At 32.7% G+C, this 15343-nt stretch overlaps 1 protein-coding gene across 1 annotated transcript in view; it reads right to left on the bottom strand.

Annotated features, from left to right (window-relative positions):
* Positions 1-2339: 2339 nt before the first annotated feature.
* Positions 2340-15343, bottom strand: part of LOC115889100 (filamin-A) — a 92821-nt gene continuing 79817 nt past the window's right edge. Inside the window, exons 18-22 of the mRNA XM_030909018.1 lie at positions 14262-14444; positions 12576-12778; positions 9070-9351; positions 6885-7064; positions 2340-2820 (exon numbers count right to left, since the gene is read on the bottom strand). Of these exons, the coding sequence (XP_030764878.1) occupies positions 2689-2820; positions 6885-7064; positions 9070-9351; positions 12576-12778; positions 14262-14444 (980 nt within the window). The 3' untranslated portion in view covers positions 2340-2688. The remainder of the gene's footprint in view (positions 2821-6884; positions 7065-9069; positions 9352-12575; positions 12779-14261; positions 14445-15343) is intronic.

Genomic DNA, 15343 nt, shown 5'->3' on the forward strand with positions numbered 1-15343 from the left:
TTTTTCACGGGTCCCAAATCACATTAATATCTGTCAAAATATGCAATGAACAAAATTTTTCTTGGAATAAAAAATAGATTCAAAGCTTAGGTAATTACCTATAAAAATGGTCCTTATCATTTTTTTCGTAGAATTAGGAGTTTTCGAGATATTCCGCCTCAAAAATTCCTGAATTTTCTCTCAAAGTCTTAACGGCTGCGGAGATAGTTCATAAGCATAGATAAATGTAACAAGTTTAGATTGGAAAGCCCGTAAAAATTTTAGGTCGCGAAATTATTTTGGGTTGCGACCGTTATACGCGATCTGGCGCTGCTATAGCGGTTGCTAAGAACAACGGCAAACAAAAACAGAAATAATTTTCTCTTGTCAAAGTCAGAATCTTCAAAAATCATAATAATCTTTCAAAATCCAAACCGCTCTCATTAAAGAAATTCCGAAAAGTGTTTATAGCGTCCATTTTCAAAGTAATTATTGCTATCTTTTGAGTTCAATTCAAGTTTTATTTACTCTAACCGGCGATAATTGTGAAAAAGTGGCATTAAAACTTAAAAGCTGTGCTGTGAACTGTGAACTGCAAAAACCATCGTGGATCGTGGCATAACGTCGGTTTCCAATGTTTCATAGGTATTTCATACATGCGTCCTTATATAAAATAAAGTTTCTTGTATGCAACACACTGTCTTTTATTTATAAAATTAAACGAAAATAATAATAAATTTGAATAAACAATATTTGGCGATAATTCCGGAAAAAGCCGAACCGCTCCGAAATTTTCAAAAGTTTTGGGTCGCGACCGCTGCAAGGATAGCGCCAAATATTGTTTACATTGTCCTTATGGGCGCTTTCCAATCTAAACTTGTTTCATTTATCTATGTTCATAAGCGTATTATTGATTGATAAGACAAATTGTTTAATAACTCGGCTAAAATTTAATATCTTTTGATGATTCAAAGTTCATTTAAAAGGTAGAATTCAACAGTTATCACATTTTGGAACTTTATAGTACATAGCGAACAAAAAAGTTACTGTTATTCTTTAAATTGAGTGGCTGAACGAATCAGATAGGTAACTCTTTTTACTTTCGTGAAATAGAAAAGCAAAATAATAAAACAAGCGACAGTTCTTCCTCTTCTTGCAAAAATCAACACGAAATGTCATAATTGTCAAAAGTAAAATGTCATCAGCTTTTCATATTTCTAAATATCAGACAACATAGAAAAATGCATGGCCGCAAGTTGCTAACCTAATAAAAGTTCCAACCGGACCACAAAAATCCTTCGTTCCAACCGGACCACAAAACATCCCCCTTTAGAACTTTTTCTTTAATGGCCATAAGCGGGAGTAGAAGACCAACCGCCCGAACAAACACTAGAGGCGCCACCGGTCATCAAATGGTGTCAAAATTGCAAAAATTTAATCATGTAATTTTGACACAAGGGGTCGCTCTTAACTTTTTCAATTTTAATTCAATATTCATTATTTTCAAACTATATTATAACAGACTTTGTTGTATTTTGTGAATGTATAAATGTTTTCTTAGTATAAAGTTGCATTATAGTAATTTAAATTATATTACATACATATTTAAGATTCAAATATTATGACATATATGTCATTTGCCGTCTAAAATGTCATCTTGATAACGAAACGTTAATTATTGTCAAAAATGGTTAAAATCATGTCAAAATATTAAAATTTACAAGTTATAATTAGATATTTTATATTTTTTCAACAACAAACACATAATAGTACAGCGTAATGTTGATATGCAGGTCCATAACAAAAAGTGCCGTTATATTTTTCAGTTTTCAGCCGCGGAAGTTTCAGTGATATTAGTGTTGTCGGATATTTTTATTTGTGAAATAGAAATATTGCGTTTGGATTGCAAAACTAAAAGTCGAAGTTTTATTGCTATGTAAGTAAGCGTTTGTCCATTTTATATTTAACTTTTTTCATACCTACGACAAATATACATATATTGAAATTTTATAATTCGTTTTATTTAAAAAATGTTAGAAAACAAGCATGTAATCCTGTAATTGATATAATTGTTATGTAATATATTAGATTTAAATGTAATATATTACTTTTCAATATTAAAAAATGTAAATTTAAAAAATATATTAAAAATATATACAGCCATTAATTGAAATTTTTTGAGTGCGAACAAACACGAGAGGCGCTTTATTATTTTACTTTCTTAACATGACAGACGAAGTTCTAAAGGGGGATGTTTTGTGAACCGGACCGAGAACCGATCCTGGGACGGGAACTCTCAAATTCAAAGTAGATAATTCGTTTCACAGACTATACACAATGTAGGAAAAATAAAACACTGGTTTGTTAAAATAATAACAATTTAATTTAAAACTTTTTAAAATAAACACAGTAAAACGTATTTTAGATTGTTACGTTTTTGCTAAAACGATAAAATTATTAATAAATTATAAAATTGGCTGAGAAAACGGTAAATTAATAATGTGGCAATTAAGCATTATCAAATAAATCCATCAGAAGCACAGATATGACCATAAAATAATATCAGAATCTACAGTAAATACAAATAATAAAACTTTGACAGAAAATCTAAATCCGAAATATCAATCACGATTTCCATGTTTCTTGTACTTTTTCTTTTCGTATCTAAATATAAAATTTCTTAAATAATTTATTATAATATTCGTTGTTTTATAATGAAGCTATGTATCTTCGTAGCTCCTCCTGTGTATCGAAGATCATAACGTGGAAAGGTGATCCAGGTACGAAGTCTCCTGCCCATTTTACCTCCACTCGGTAATCTCCGGGTTCTGTCGGATCATACTGAAAAAGAAATTTAAATAAGTGGCTAATTCGATAAAGGGAGATATTGGTGATTTCATTCTAACCATATTCTTATGACCTATATAGGCTTGGTGCATTTCAAATGATTTTAAAAATTCCGACGGTAGCACTCGGTACGGCAGAAATCAGAACTGTTCGACTAACTTTATTTCATGCCACACAGTGCAGCGGATAGTAATTCTAGCGGGACAAAACCGCAGAAGCGATGTTTGGAACTTAAATAAAATCTAAGAAGGTAGCAAATTATAATAATAATAATAATAGCTCTCGTATATAGCGTTTAACGCCTTGGGAGTAGCAAGGTACCGGGTGGCCAAGTAAGAATGGACGCCGGCTGTATCTCAAAAACTACTTATCGTATAACTTTGGGAAAAAAAATGTAATAAGTAAATCGACAGTGAACAGCTTTTAAATATTACTATTATAATCATCGAGAAATTTGTAATTTTTTGATATAGAGTGTTTTGTTCTATCTTATAAAATAAAGTGGTGGGGGAAGGTTAAACTTACATTTTTTAAAATAAGGATAACTCTGGTTTAGATTACCCGATTGAAACAAACTAGGGCACGTTTAAAAGAACTTTTCTTTCTTAATGATCTCCAGTATAAATTTTGTTTCTATAAGTTTTTTCGTGGTAGCTAGAGGGCGCTGTTTGACATCATAACAGATATTGCGCTTTTGCATAAAAAATTTAAATATGAGGCTATATTTCTCTCTATCTTCTCTCTAACCGGAGATATTAAGAGAACAAATCATGTTAGGCTGCCCCTTATGATTATATGGTCTAAAAATTATAGTGGTAGGCTAGGAAACAAAAAGAGGTATGTCAAAATATCAAAATGTTTAAGTCCAGTTTTCATGCATCCAAATTTCGGGAGTTTTCTTAGAAAAATCACGTCATAAATATTTAAACGTGTTTATGTAACATTATCATCCATCCATATAATTTTTACAAATTTCTTGGTTAATTATACATAGGTAGTTCTCAGATTAAAATGTCCGAAAGTCGGACAATCCATAATTTTATTAAAATTTCTAGGAACTTTGTTCCGCCATATTGCTTGTAACAGAAAACGACCGAATTTCGTATGGCCGAAAACTAGGTGTTTATGTCATGTATGTCATTTAGTTATTAATCCAAGTTCGTTCTTGATTTCACTTGTTTTCGTGTTTTACCTGTTTTTTTGTGTTATTTACTATTATATTATAAAGTTTAAGTCGTTTGGGTATATATATATATATATATATATATATATATATATATATATATATATATATATATATATATATATATATATATATATATATATATATATATATATATATATATATATATATATATATATATATATATATATATATATATATATATTATATATATATATATATATATATATATATATATATATATATATATATATATATATATATATATATATATATATATATATACTTTTCATATAGCACCGAAGCGAAGGTGCGAATCTTAAGAATATGCACTACTAGTCCAAATCTACCTTTGATGCAAGTAGTTCAGCACCAAGACCGACGGGTCGGTCGGTAAATGTTTAGGCAGAAATTCTAGGATGGCGAATGATTGGACTTCTCTAATTATCTGAATGAAATGAACTATTCATAATTCCTAAGAAATGAATTGCCAATTTTGTTAGGGGACCCATCATGATGAAAATGCATTTGTTGCAATTTCATCAGCATGGATAAAGTTGGTGTAGTTGATGCAGTTAGTGCAGTTGTGTCGCTTATTTTGCTATGAATGTGTGGGGCTTCTTGGATACCACTTACTTTAGTAGATAGAGACGCTGGAGTGGCATATTTCCATGGCCAGCTAGGTCATCGGATTCAATATGACTGGGTTTTAATTTATGGGGTCGAATCAAGAACGAACATGGATAAAAAACAATTAAATGGTATTACAATATATGTTTTGATATTTTGACGTAACCAATTTACCTCTTTTTGTTTCTTAGCCTACTACTATAATTTTTAGACCATGTAATCCTAAGCGGCAGCCTAACATGATTTGTTCTCTTAATATCTCCGGTTAGAGAGAAGATAGAAAGTTGCGGTTTACGCTGATATTTTGAAAATTTTGTGCTCTATTTAACTGTGCAAAGAGAAATATAGCCTTCTATTTAAATTTTTTATGCAAAAGCGCAATATATGTTATGATGTCAAACAGCGCCTTCTAGCTACCACGAAAAAAAATTATGGAAACAAAATTTATACTGGAGATCATTAAGGAAAAAAATCTCTTTTAAACGAGCCCTAGTTTGTTTAAATCGGTTAACCTAAACCAGAGTTATCCTTATTTTAATAAAAGCTAGTTTAACCTTCCCCCACCATCTCTTTATTTTATGAGATAGAGCAAAACACTCTATACCATAAAAATTACAAATTTCTTGATGATTATAATAGTAATATTAAAAATACCTGTTCACCTGCATATTTTTGAGAAAACCCCTGTTTTCTGATTGGCTATCAGAGAAACGCCCCCTAGCGGACATTTTTCGAACTTGAAAATAATTTCCAGCTATTTCTCTTGGTAGATTTACTTATTAGCATTTTTTTCCCAAAGTTATACGATAAGTAGTTTCTGAGATACAGCCGGCGTCCATTCTTAGTTGGCCACCCGGTACAGCTTGCCATACTAGAGCCGTTCAAGGAAATTAAATGGTCTAATATGTCCGAAACTCGTTTAGTTTTAATACTGAATCATTGTCTACCACATTCAAAGTAGCTATAGCCTGTTTCTGTTTGATTTTTGAATATTCTGTTGATTCCTTTCAGAAGTGAACTGGATCAAGTCCATAAGATTTAGCGCTGTGCGCGATTTTAACACACGTGCTAAAGTTTAGAGCTAAAAACATCTTTTTTGATAAAATGCATGACAATAAAACCATTTTATCAAAAGTCTGAACCATTTGCACAAAGTGCAAGAGAAAGATTATCAGCCATCTGAAAGGTCTGATTCTATCGATTCTGAAAGTATAGTTTGATTTATTATTTCCACTATTACTGCATTAATAAGTTAGGCTGCTTTCCTACAAATACTTAGATATGTGACATGTTGTTGATATGAATAAAACTGCACGAGGAAGAAAAATATTACCATTTCATATAGACGTAACGTAACACACTCTAAAAGGCAACACATGAAATATCTTCTTCCCTTTATCCCGCATATACCGGGTGCGTCTCAAAAGTGTCTCACCCCTATAACTTTTTTATTTTTTCAGAGAAAAAAACGAGATTCGGTATGTTAGTATTTGAGATAAATTGGGATTGATTGACGCATTCAATTGTTTTTGGTTCTTCCTGTTTCACCGGAAATGACTACAACTTTTTGATTTTTAAATGGCACCCTCGGTATATTTCTACTTTATTAGATAGAAAATGACACTCTTCATAGAATGACATACCGTATATCAACTTCTGACATTTTCGGATATGGTTTATTTGAAATTGTAACATGCGGTTCATAAAGACAATTTGACTCAAAATACCAAGTGTGTGGTACCAAATTATTCGTAAAAATGCTTTTTCCAAATATGCTAATGACCCTTGTTCTATTTGAAAATACGATTGGGGCATCTTTTAAAAGGGGCTACTCACACGCCTGCCGCAGGGGCAATCTAGGGTTGTGTCCCTTGATTGCCTCCTTAATTGTGATGTGTGTAGGCAAGCAGAGGCAATTTCCTAAATCGGATCCTGCAGCCCTGCCCCGACACCCGTGTGTAGCGTGATTGGGCCAATTTCTGAGAAGCTTCTATAAAGCTTCCTAGATTGCTCCGACAGCCCTGCACCCTAGATTGCCCCTGCAGCAGGCATGTGTTTAGAAAAGCTTCCTAGATTGCTCCGACTGCCCTGCACCCTAGATTGCCCCTGCGGCTGGCGTGTGAGTAGCCCGCTTAACGGGCCAGGACAAGACACGAATAACATTAAGGCAGCAACATTAAATATTAAATAAAATAAAAATATGTATGCATCTTAAAATATTGTAAAGATGATGTTAGATACTTACTTTACACAAAATAGTTCGATCTTTTTGGCTCTCCCTCTGCATTTCAACTCTAAAAGCACCTTTGGGTCCCCGTACCCTAACTGTCAATTGTCCAGCTCCCGCTCCTCGAGTGTCACATATAAATCTGGATTGGAACGTGGCCAGTACTCCATGCTCTATTCCAGGCCCATAAACCCTTACCTAGAATAAATTTAATATTGTCAAAGTTTAATCGCAACTTTTCAAAGCATTGGTGGTTGGCGGTAAAAAGAACAGCAGTCCACTGCCTCTTCGATTTTTTACATTTGTTAAAAATAATAAATATCGTCAGTGAAACGTGATAACCTGCTAACTCCATTTTTTACGTTAATCAGTTTTTTTATACCATTAGAAAGAGAAAAAAATACTTTCCCATTAAAGAAAATTTGCAATTTTAACTCAATAATATCCAAACTCCCAGTGATCTGAAATAGCCACCGAAATGCTGCTAAGTCCATAATTTCCGTTACGATCACGCTAAAGCAAACACACGGATTCTTACTTGTATGTTTCTTTAGGACAGTACTTCGATCCAGGATCCAACTAGGCCAAAGGGGCCCGGGTGACAATGTAAGAAGGGGCCCGTGTGGATTTTTTTACGTATTTTTTCGCTTTACATTTTGGTCAATTTTTCCCTATTATATACAGGGTGAGTCTTAAATAAATGCAAATATTTTTAGGGGTAGTATGAGGTTTTTTGGGCAATTTTTTTTTTTAAATTTGAAATTTTTAAAAAAAAAATTTTGGAATTTTTTTAATTTTTAGTTTAAAAACATACTTTGTTTGTAATATGGCAACATAGGTAGTAGATTAAATTTACAAGAAAGAAAATCCAATAATTCTCAAAATTATAGCAAAAAAATGGAAATTTTAAAAGTGAAATAACTCGGTTGTTTTGGATTTATTTGAAAAAACGGTAAAGAGAAAATATTATGTTTCTTTTATCGAGATTTGCCAGCCCTGAAAATATTTGCACTTATTTAAAACTCACCCTGTATAGAAATCAGGGAACTACCCTAATGCAAGGTAAACCAATAAAATGCAAATGCCATAATGCAATGCAAAAGCAAATATTGTTAATAATAAATATATATATATATATATATATATATATATATATATATATATATATATATATATATATATATATATATATATATATATATATATATATATATATATATATATATATATATATATATATATATATATATATATATATAATATGGCCAGTCCGACCCTGCGTCGATCCGTTCTGTAAATACGGGGTATCCGTAAAGGGTAAGGGGAAAATGAAATTCTTGCTATAAATAGTTTAAATAACCATTACTTACTTGTACAAGAATTTCCATAATACCTAATCAGTTTTATTTTTTCCACGTTTTTCCACGTAAATGATACATAATTTTTTTCAAAAATTAAGGAGAAAAGTAATAAAAATTTAATAAAATCACGCACTGTTTTCCAAGCTCAGTCTACTACCGTTGTATAAAAATTAGGATCAGCATGGAAGGATTCTACCATATCTTCCCAGAATTATAAGTTTAATTTTTAAATTATTTTCATATTCATTAAGTCCAAAATGTTGCTACTTCAGATCTTTAAAAATACATTAAAAATTTATTCTTTTTTGGACTTGTATGTTTTGCTTCTAGACCGACGATATTATAAATATATGGTTATGAATATCATATATTTTTTAAATTTAATTGATTATTTCTAAATCTGTTTGGGTAATATTCAATTATTTCATTTTTAAAATTTCAAACAATAAAGGTTGCTATCTCCAGAAGTATATTTTTATTTCTTATTTCTGCAAGACGAATATCTGCTATCTCCCTATTGTGTCTGAAAAAAATGATGTAACACGAAATATTGAGTTATATTGTTTCCCAGCAAATAAAATTCTTATCTCTTTATCATATTAACGCATGAAAATACTTCCTACATGTCTACACATTTTTTTGTACAGTTTTTTTGTTCTCTTGTAAAATTAGGAATAATGGAGTTAGCAGTTTATCACATTTCACCGACGATATGGAATAGCAAGATAGCAAGGCTAAATCGAAATTAATAACTATTTATTCTCAATGTTTTCTAACTGAATTTATACCTACCATACAAATTGTATGGAAACGCTAAATTTTAGTACAAAGAATATTATTACCTTGCTTGCATCTGGAGCCCCAGCTACCTTCAGAATAAACGGCGAACCCTGTACGTGTTGTCCAGCGTACTTAATGGTTAGCTGGTGACGTCCAGGTTCCTGTGGCTTAACGTTGAGGGTGAACGTGGCATCGCCGTGATCGTACAACTCGCAGTAAGCCACTTTGCGCGGACCTGCGCAATGGGCGGTAAGTTCACCAGGTCCCGCTCTTCTCGTATCAATCCAGGAACGGATCTCTCTACCTACGACGCCCTGGCGGAGTCCTTCTCCAGAACACAGAACCTAAAAAACAATAATTAGAAAGAACTCACTTTCGCATGAATGTGTTATTCCACCACCACCTCAACTCAAGGCCAATCAACATGATATGGGCAACGCAAATATGGCGGCGAAGGCAGCGCATTATTAAATTGTTTACCTTTAACCTGAAAAGCCGGTAGTGGTTTCTCGTTCCTATTGCATACCAGAAATAATTAATTATCTTTAGTTTGTTGTGCTTCTGCAACATGTTTGTTTAGTTGTTAGTGTTCAGTGCATGGTGTGATCAGAAAATTGGGGAACACAAACATAGGGAACTTCAAACTTTTGTGCTTGTCGTACTCCTGTATTATTAATTATTTTAAGGTAAGAACTAGAAGTATTTATCAAGATATTACACCTAAATGTAATAAAATCTCTGTTCCAAATTGTCACGGGAATTATAGAGGGGGTCCCAAGGTTTCTGCTTTTATGTTATGCTGCTATTAAAAGAGATAATTTCACTCCTACTAGTAGTTCTCGGGTAAGAAGTGCATTAAGTATGCCTCAAAAAGGCCAAAGGCCAAAGCCTCTGTTACTCTAGTGAGGATGTAGTTATGGCTACTGCTTACACTTACCTCAATATAAGTAAAATATTGGAAGAAGAATCAAGCTTTTTACATCAAAAAGATCACAGAAAGATATTGACAACATTGACATTTGAAAATATAGATGGCCTGGGGCGCTATTCTGTACAATCGTCGGTATCGGTAAGTTACCGACAACTATCGGTACGTATTTGTATATAGTAAATATGTGTTGATTGTTGTTGTCATTGTTACCGATCGGCTCTATGACAGATATCGCAAATTTGTACCGACGACTCTCGGTATCTCTACCGTGAGGTTGACAAGGGCACGGTAGAGATACCGATTTTCGTCGGTACACATTTGCGATATCTGTCATAGGGCCGATCGGTAGGTAACTATGACAACAACAATCAACACATGTTTACTATATACAAATACGTACCGATAGCTGTCGTAACTTACCGATACCGACGATTTTACAGAATAGCGCCCCTGGATGTAAGTCTTTTTTTAGGTCACAATTGCCCCTCACATACGTCAGAATTTATTATTAAATCCATCTTGTTCAGAATATCCAATATTTTATTGAAGAACTATGTATGCAAAAAAAGGAATGACGTCTTTACCACAAAGACAATGCCCTATGTAAAGAGAAAGAGCAAAGAAAACTAAGCTAAGCGTAAGTTTTACTTACGAACCCCCAAAAACGTATTTAGTTTTTTTGTCTATATAAAATCTTGAAACAAATATTATATTTTTTACCATTATAGTTTATTTATATTATATATTATTATTTATATATTATTTATTTATATATTACACCTATTATAGTTTAAATTTATCCCATTTGTGTAATGCTGCAAAACATAGAAAAAATATTCCATATTTTTTGATCCAAGCCAGTGTAGTTTATAATTCCAAGAGCATTTACCAAGGCTTTTACTAAGGCAAGTAACTTCCTATACTGTCCATAATAGTATATATTTATCAAGCGTTCAGTAAATTCTAAACTATGGTAGGTAAGTGTTTGCAATTGAATATTTAGTTTATATTGCTATTTTCTGTCGTATATTTCTGGTTATTTCTTTTTCCGATGATTTTGAACACCCTATATATGCTACCTCAATTTTTATATTTTCACACTACTTATTTTCTGAGAAAGCAGACCTTTTTATAAAAAGTAACTAACTGATATTTTCATAAAAGTAATAATACAAAAAAATTCTATACTTATGTGGAGAACTTTAGACTCCCTGTATATTAAAAAATTAGTGAAATATTACATATTACGTAATCTAACCCTAAGGACTGTATATATTCTAAAGGACTGTTCGATCGCGTCAAATTGCCGCTGTCGTAGTCGCCGTGGATGCTTACGTCACGCAGGGACCAGCGCTACACAGTGCGGCGGATGGTTATTCTAGCGGGATCAAATCTCAAGAGCGATGTTTGGGACTTAAAATCTAAGAACGTAGCAAATGATCTAATAAATAGCGACCATATGGTTAAATTTATTTATTTATTAACAACTTAATTTATTAATAAATAAATAAATACAAGATAATATAACTATGATATTATTCGTACATGACACACAAAAACCGTACTGTAAACTATTGCCAAATACATAAAATTATGATATCAGGTGAAATACTTACAAAAAACTCTTTAGCAGTTATTTTTTAATTACTTTGTAATATTGTGACACCCTGTATATTTTATTTTAAAAAATTCAATTTTATTTTGAAAATAATAAATAAGATAGATATTTTAATTTTAACACTCGGTAATTGTAAATTCATATATAGTAAGTATCTAAGACAATTTTTTAAATTCAGTGCCTTTTGATGGAGTTGATTTGTTTTTATACTTTTCGATTGAAATGAAACTTTTTGAACATTCACCTGTTAAGCTTGAACTCCCTGTGACTGTAACTATCTGTGTTGGTAACTGTTGGTAACTCAAAAAATCTACATCATTCAATATATCGATATTTGAAAAAAAGTGAAATCTGCAGATTTCATATGATTTTTTGATATCTGCAGAACAAAGGCACGAAGGATTTTAACAAATAATATACGTACAGTAGAAAAGTACATACCTTTGGCAATCTTCAACATAATTTAGCTTTGGAATAAAATGTATAAGCAGTTGTAAATACTTTGTTTTCGTATGATTTCTGCCTTCCTGAGCAGAAAACGACCAAATTTGTTTGATAAAAATGTATCGAAATACAAAGAATATTCATGCATTTTTATATCAATTGGAATGTCTACTATTTATTCTTATCAGTACACATTTTTTGGCTTATTTCTAACCAAACACTTATATCCCGCTAAATTTATCTTCCAACGCACTGTGCTCTCGTCCGTCAAATGCAAAAATAACTGTCACTGTCTAAAATCTTTAGCGCCAACTTCAACTCGGTCCCTAGATGACGTAAAAAAACTGACAGTGCAGGAAGATAGGAATCGAACTATGCTTATCTCTATAGTATCCTTGATCTAGCCCGACATTTGTGTGAAAAATATCTATTTGGAAATAAAACAGGGTTTAAAATACGCGCCAAATAAAGCACTTCTATCCCCGCCATATTGGGAAAGGTTGAATGGCCTTGTGGTTATTCATGAAAAACATACAACAAAATGTTCATCACAGTCATATTAATAGTTGACTTACTTTTGTTGCATCGGCACCGCCTTTAGCCTCTACCATCAATGGGCAACCCTTAACGGGCCGACCAGCCCATAAAACAGATAACAGATAATTTCCTGGTGTGGTAATGGTGTATGATGCTCTCCATATTTTCTCACCTGCCAGACTAATCATAACAGGTACGGGAATGTTAGAATCGGCAGCATGAAGTGTGACTTCTGGATTGCCTATGGAAGTGTCTTTATTAAGGAGTTTTACTATGAAATATTTTCAATATCAATTGTATGGTACACATTTTTGTAATAAATAATCACAAAGATTATATGCTGAAGTCCGATATTATAAAATAAACAAAATCGATTTTGCAAAACTTTTTGAAGAAAATCTAAAGGTATGTTGTTCATATACACGCGAATTGTGAATATTATTGTTATTTCAATTTTGAAATTGTCAATTTCAAAAAAATACAAAGGCGGCAAGATTGACCAAAAGTTGTTAAAATATTTTGCGAATTTGCATAATTTAAAATATGGGAGCAGAAATATTGAAACTAATTTAACTTTGCGAATATTCGCTGCGAGTTTTGAGTTTTTAGGTTTTAATATATATCATCTCTTGTCATTTGTTTCTTATTATGATTATAATAATATAAACATTGGTTATGATTATTAGATACTTATTTTTTGCAATCTAATTTCTTTTTTAACGTTGTTGTAAAATTTGCAAAACCATCGAGAATCGAAATCCTTTATAGATATTTTATGGTAGTTTCTATTTTTTGTTCATCGGTAATTCTCATTTGTGCACTAAATTGTGATATGCTCCTTGCTGTTTTCACTTTTTTAAATATGTTACATGTTCCAATTGTTCTATGTATTTTATTTTTGTTGTTTTTTATTAATAAATATACAGCAATAGATCGTTCTACGCCAAAAATAAGTAGCTTTATCCCCATTACCAAAAATATACAAATAAACTACTATTCTAAACCTATGTATATGTTATTACGGCACCGCGACAACTGACCATAGATAAATAAAACAAGTTTAGATTGAAAAGTGCCCATAAAGACAATGTAAATACTATTTGGCGCTATTCTTGCAACGGTCGCGACCCAAAGCTTTTGATAATTTTTTTTTTTGATAATATTCGGATCGGTACGGTTTTTTCCGGAATTATGACGCCAAATATTATTTATTCAAATTAATTATTATTTTCTTTTTATTTTATAAATAATAATATTATATGAACTCGGTAAATAAAAGACGGTTTTATTTTACGCTATTCGCAATTCGCATTTCGCAATTCGCCTGTATATGAACTTACCTTAACCGGGGAAGCACATTTTGTCAAAAATCAAAAAGTCTCCGATTGCAACAAAAATATTTTGCTCATGTGGAATCCAGTGACATAAACCGTTCTACGATATCTCTAACAGACTATGTTAGTATTCGCTTAATTTGAAAAAATCTACAAAAGAAATACTTTTGCCCTTCTCTGCAACTTTGAAGAACCAATATATCTGACACGTACAAATTTCGAAAAAAGAACGGTTTTGTAAAGTACTCATGTAAGACTACGAAATATTGTAAAATAAGCAAAATCGATTTTCCAAAAAAAAATTAAAAAATTCTAAGAGAGGAACAAGCAAACTTTGTAAACTTATTGCTAACGTCTTGAGGATTTTTGTGCACATTTCTTGCTACTTACCAGAACTTGCTTTAGAACCATCGATAGTGAAAACTGCAGGTTCGCAGCATTTAGCTTCCGCTAAGCCTCTACCCGTTAAAACCACTTGATCGCCCAAGGAAACAATGCTGTTAGGTGATTCCGGTAAGGGAACTCCCGCAAATTTGATTTCAAATTCGTGTTCACCAGAATTGAGTCCTTCACCTAAAAGTAAAATAATAATACCTGTAATAAATAACTATAAGCAAAACATTCATAATTCATCCCAACAAGAGAAGAATGGGAAAGCAACCGAGTAATGAACACTTAAGAGATAGCAGTCTACAAAAATGCTTCCGTAACTTCAAAAGGTACAGGTATATGTATCTTTTCAGAGAAACTAGACATTTAGACATCCGACGATCTTTAAGGCTATTGCATGACTGTAATATTCAATAAGCAGAGGTTTAACCTAATATAAAGAAAGCGGCCAGTTGTATACGAGGGAAAATTGCTGATAAACAAATAGAAGATATCGTGATATACTCACGACAGTTTGGGCGCTTTAAGAAGCATCACCATGCAATAATCAGTGAAGTCGAAAACTGTGATGGACTGCCGAGAAGCAGTTTGTCCTGGCTGCGACATGGTGGGGCTACTGTGCTGGGTGCCAGGCCACAGCAATGTGATGGGCAACCAAGAAGCACACAGACTCGCCAAAGGGAGGGGGCAGGGGAGAAGCCGTGGCAGATAACCCACCTCTTGTGACGATCAACACACTGAAGGAAGCCATAAGAACTACCATCGAGGCCAAGCAATAAGAGACGTGGCAACGACTACTGCAGAGAATGCAGAGAGGAAGAAGAAACCATAGAGCACCTGCTGTGCCACTGTCCGGCACTGGAATACCAACGCTTAAAACTTTAGGGTAAGGTTTTCTGAAGAGACTAGAGGAAGCAGCAGAAACCGACATCGGGAATTTTGCAAAGAGCTGGAAGTGCTTTAACGCAAAGAAAGAATAAGAGGAAAGTTTGGTACAATAATACAGGGGTATCGCAATGGGCCCAAGGCAAAGAGATAACAGGATCCCAAACCCCAGCAACGTAATCTAACCTATCCTAACT

This window comes from Sitophilus oryzae, unplaced genomic scaffold (assembly GCF_002938485.1).
Source record: "Sitophilus oryzae breed Bouriz unplaced genomic scaffold, Soryzae_2.0 scaffold_810_pilon_pilon, whole genome shotgun sequence".
In the NCBI taxonomy this organism is placed as follows: domain Eukaryota; kingdom Metazoa; phylum Arthropoda; class Insecta; order Coleoptera; family Curculionidae; genus Sitophilus; species Sitophilus oryzae.